Below are 2,555 nucleotides of genomic sequence, written 5' to 3'. Positions count from 1 at the left end.
GATAACATGCAAAAAGTTTGTGATATTGGTTCGGTGAATAACAACATTATTCCCGGAATCCAAAATAGCCTAAAGAAATGCACTAACTCCCACTCTTATTCATTCCATTGTATTAGACTCCACCCCATTTAACCAGTTACCAAAAAAATTGGATATGCTACTGGATGGAAAAACATTAAAGGACACATGTATTGTTTATCACAATAACCTGGCTAGTGGGCATTTTAGAAAAAGATGTTGAATCATTTCCTTCTGATCATAAAAACAACATCATTTACTATCCTCTCACGTACATCTCGCTAACTTATCTATATATAGTTAAAATCACTCCCTTGTACACAAATCATAAAGACCTTGATTTTTAAATATGTGTACGACTTTGTGTATTCGCAAAATAATGGTTGCGTGGAGAATCTTGATTAGCAGAAATGAATTCATCTTCAACGGAAAGAACCTCCAGCGTTTATAAATGCAGGTATGAGTTAAAACTGACTCTTCGTCAAGTCCGGAGAGCATCTTGCGTTGGCTTTAGAGAGCGGCCGGGTCTCTCGCATATGTATATCTGTTTTGTAGTTATCTATAAACGATTATTTATCCCATTAAAATTTGCAGTAGGTAAGTCACCTACTGTTATGTCCTTATTAAAAGATGGCAAAAGAATGTGGAAGACAGGTACACGGCACCGAACAAGTCGTCTTGCTTGCCCAGCGACGACCGCCTCTTCCACCTCCCGATGCACTACCCCGTACTCTCGTAATCCAGTTCCGCCACAGCTCGGGCACGTTCATCCACCTCTGGCCACGGATCCGGCGCAGCCACCCACCCGGTCCGACCCCGACCACCTCGGAGAGTTGGAGTTACGCCTCTTGGTTTTGACTCGCTCCAGTCGTAGGTTCGCCGCCTCCAAAATCCAAATCACTACTCCTACTTGGCCAGCCACAATCGCCTCCTCCGCCTTCCGCCGCATCACCCCGGAGACCTAGTCCAACTCCGGGCTCCGGCCAAGAATCCGACGCAGCAACCCACCCGTTCAACTCACCGTTCTTCTTGAGCTACAACTCACCCATTCAACTTCACCGGCGCACCACTGCACCACTTGGATCGGATCGACATGTCACTGTCAGTGAGCGTGACGATGGGGGTGATGAGGCCCCTTCTCGGCAAGCTCGCCGCGCTGGCGGGCGGCGAGTACAGTAAGCTCAAAGGGGTGAAGAAGCAGGCGGCCTTCCTCGAGAAGGAGCTCAGCGCCATGAATGCCGCCCTCGAGAAGATGGAGCTCATGGACGAGCTCGATCCGGTCGCCAAGGACTGGATGGACCACGTGTGGGAGATGTCCTACGACATGGAGAACTGCATCGACGACTTCGTGCGCCAGTTTAGAGATGGTAATGCAAAGCTAGGATTCATCAAGAAGACTGCTCGAAGCCTCAAGATGTTGGGACAGCGCCACCGGATCGCTGACCGGATGGAGGAGCTCAAGGTTCTTGCACTAGAGGCAAATGAACGACGCATCAGGTACACTTCAGTTTGTTTTCTAGAACAATTTTCCAGCTGATTCCCCATTGTATATGTTATTTTGTTATTATAAAGGGGTCTCAGTTTTACATGTTATGTGTACCACATAAAGAATTATTATAATAGTAGAGAGGACATCACAATTATGGTATATGTTGTAACCAATCTGCAGTTTTCCATTATCCAAAAGAAAACACTAAGATCGACCCATTCTGAAACAAACTAGTGCGACTCCCTCACTGAACATCTTCTTCTAGGTACAAGATCGATGAATGCAATCATAATTCTAGCTCTGTGACTATTGATCCTCGGATGTCGACGATATATGTAGAGGCAGTTGGTCTTGTCGGTACTGATGGCCCAAGGAAGGAGCTTATCAATTTGTTGACTAGTACGGGAGAAAAGCTCAAGGTGGTGTCCATTATGGGATCCGGAGGACTGGGTAAAACTACACTTGCCAAATAGATGTACGATGAGATTGGAGGAAACTACGACTGCACAGCTTTTGTTCCCGTATCCCAAAGGCCTAATATGACAGTATTTATGAGAGCGCTTCTCGATCATATTTGTATACAACTAAAGCCTGAAACGAAAAGGTCTTCTCCCACATGTGAACTGCAAGACATCATTGATGACCTTAGAAAACAACTCACACACAGGAGGTACTGTTTACTTCAATAGTCACCCGTGCTTTTGCATCTGCAATTTATGTTAAATTTCAATAATTGTTTGATATGGTTAGTGTTCATTTAAATGCTTGTTGCTTGCATGGTTGTAAGAATGAGAGAACCACACATGGTTGTTCTAACCATACAGAGGCTTTTTGCTGCACTGTAGAGGCATAATTTAGTTTTTAGTTTATTCAATTATAAAGACATCTTTCAAAATCCATCAGTATTCAATGTACTAATGTTGCTACTGCCAAAAAGAGATTGCATTCTACTCATCTAGTTTAGCTTCTATGAATTAAGCCAAGACAATCAAAAGTAGATTCTAGATATTAGTAGTGTTTGACTGCCACAAGAATTGAAATGATAAAT

General features: G+C 44.0%; 1 protein-coding gene across 1 annotated transcript; it reads left to right on the top strand.

The window, feature by feature from the left end:
• The first annotated feature begins 962 nt into the window (after window positions 1-962).
• On the top strand, window positions 963-1,993 carry LOC119349763 (disease resistance protein PIK6-NP-like). Its single transcript, XM_037617846.1, has 2 exons — window positions 963-1,515; window positions 1,773-1,993. Exons 1-2 carry the CDS (start codon window positions 1,112-1,114, stop codon window positions 1,978-1,980), a joined length of 612 nt encoding a protein of 203 aa, XP_037473743.1. The 5' UTR covers window positions 963-1,111; the 3' UTR covers window positions 1,981-1,993.
• Window positions 1,994-2,555: the final 562 nt, after the last annotated feature.

Source organism: Triticum dicoccoides, chromosome 1B, assembly GCF_002162155.2.
Source record: "Triticum dicoccoides isolate Atlit2015 ecotype Zavitan chromosome 1B, WEW_v2.0, whole genome shotgun sequence".
Classification (NCBI taxonomy): Eukaryota; Viridiplantae; Streptophyta; class Magnoliopsida; order Poales; family Poaceae; genus Triticum; species Triticum dicoccoides.
The sequence above is the reverse complement of the archived record's forward strand: the minus strand, read 5'-3'. Positions and strand labels throughout refer to the sequence as shown.

What these genes read in the sequence shown, in the direction of transcription:
- LOC119349763 (XM_037617846.1), top strand. Translation starts at nt 1,112, where the DNA reads ATGTCACTGTCAGTGAGCGTGACGATGGGGGTGATGAGGCCCCTTCTC. An exon ending in GCAAATGAACGACGCATCAG is followed by an intron (nt 1,516 to 1,772) that starts GTACACTTCAGT and finishes ATCTTCTTCTAG; the next exon opens with GTACAAGATCGATGAATGCA.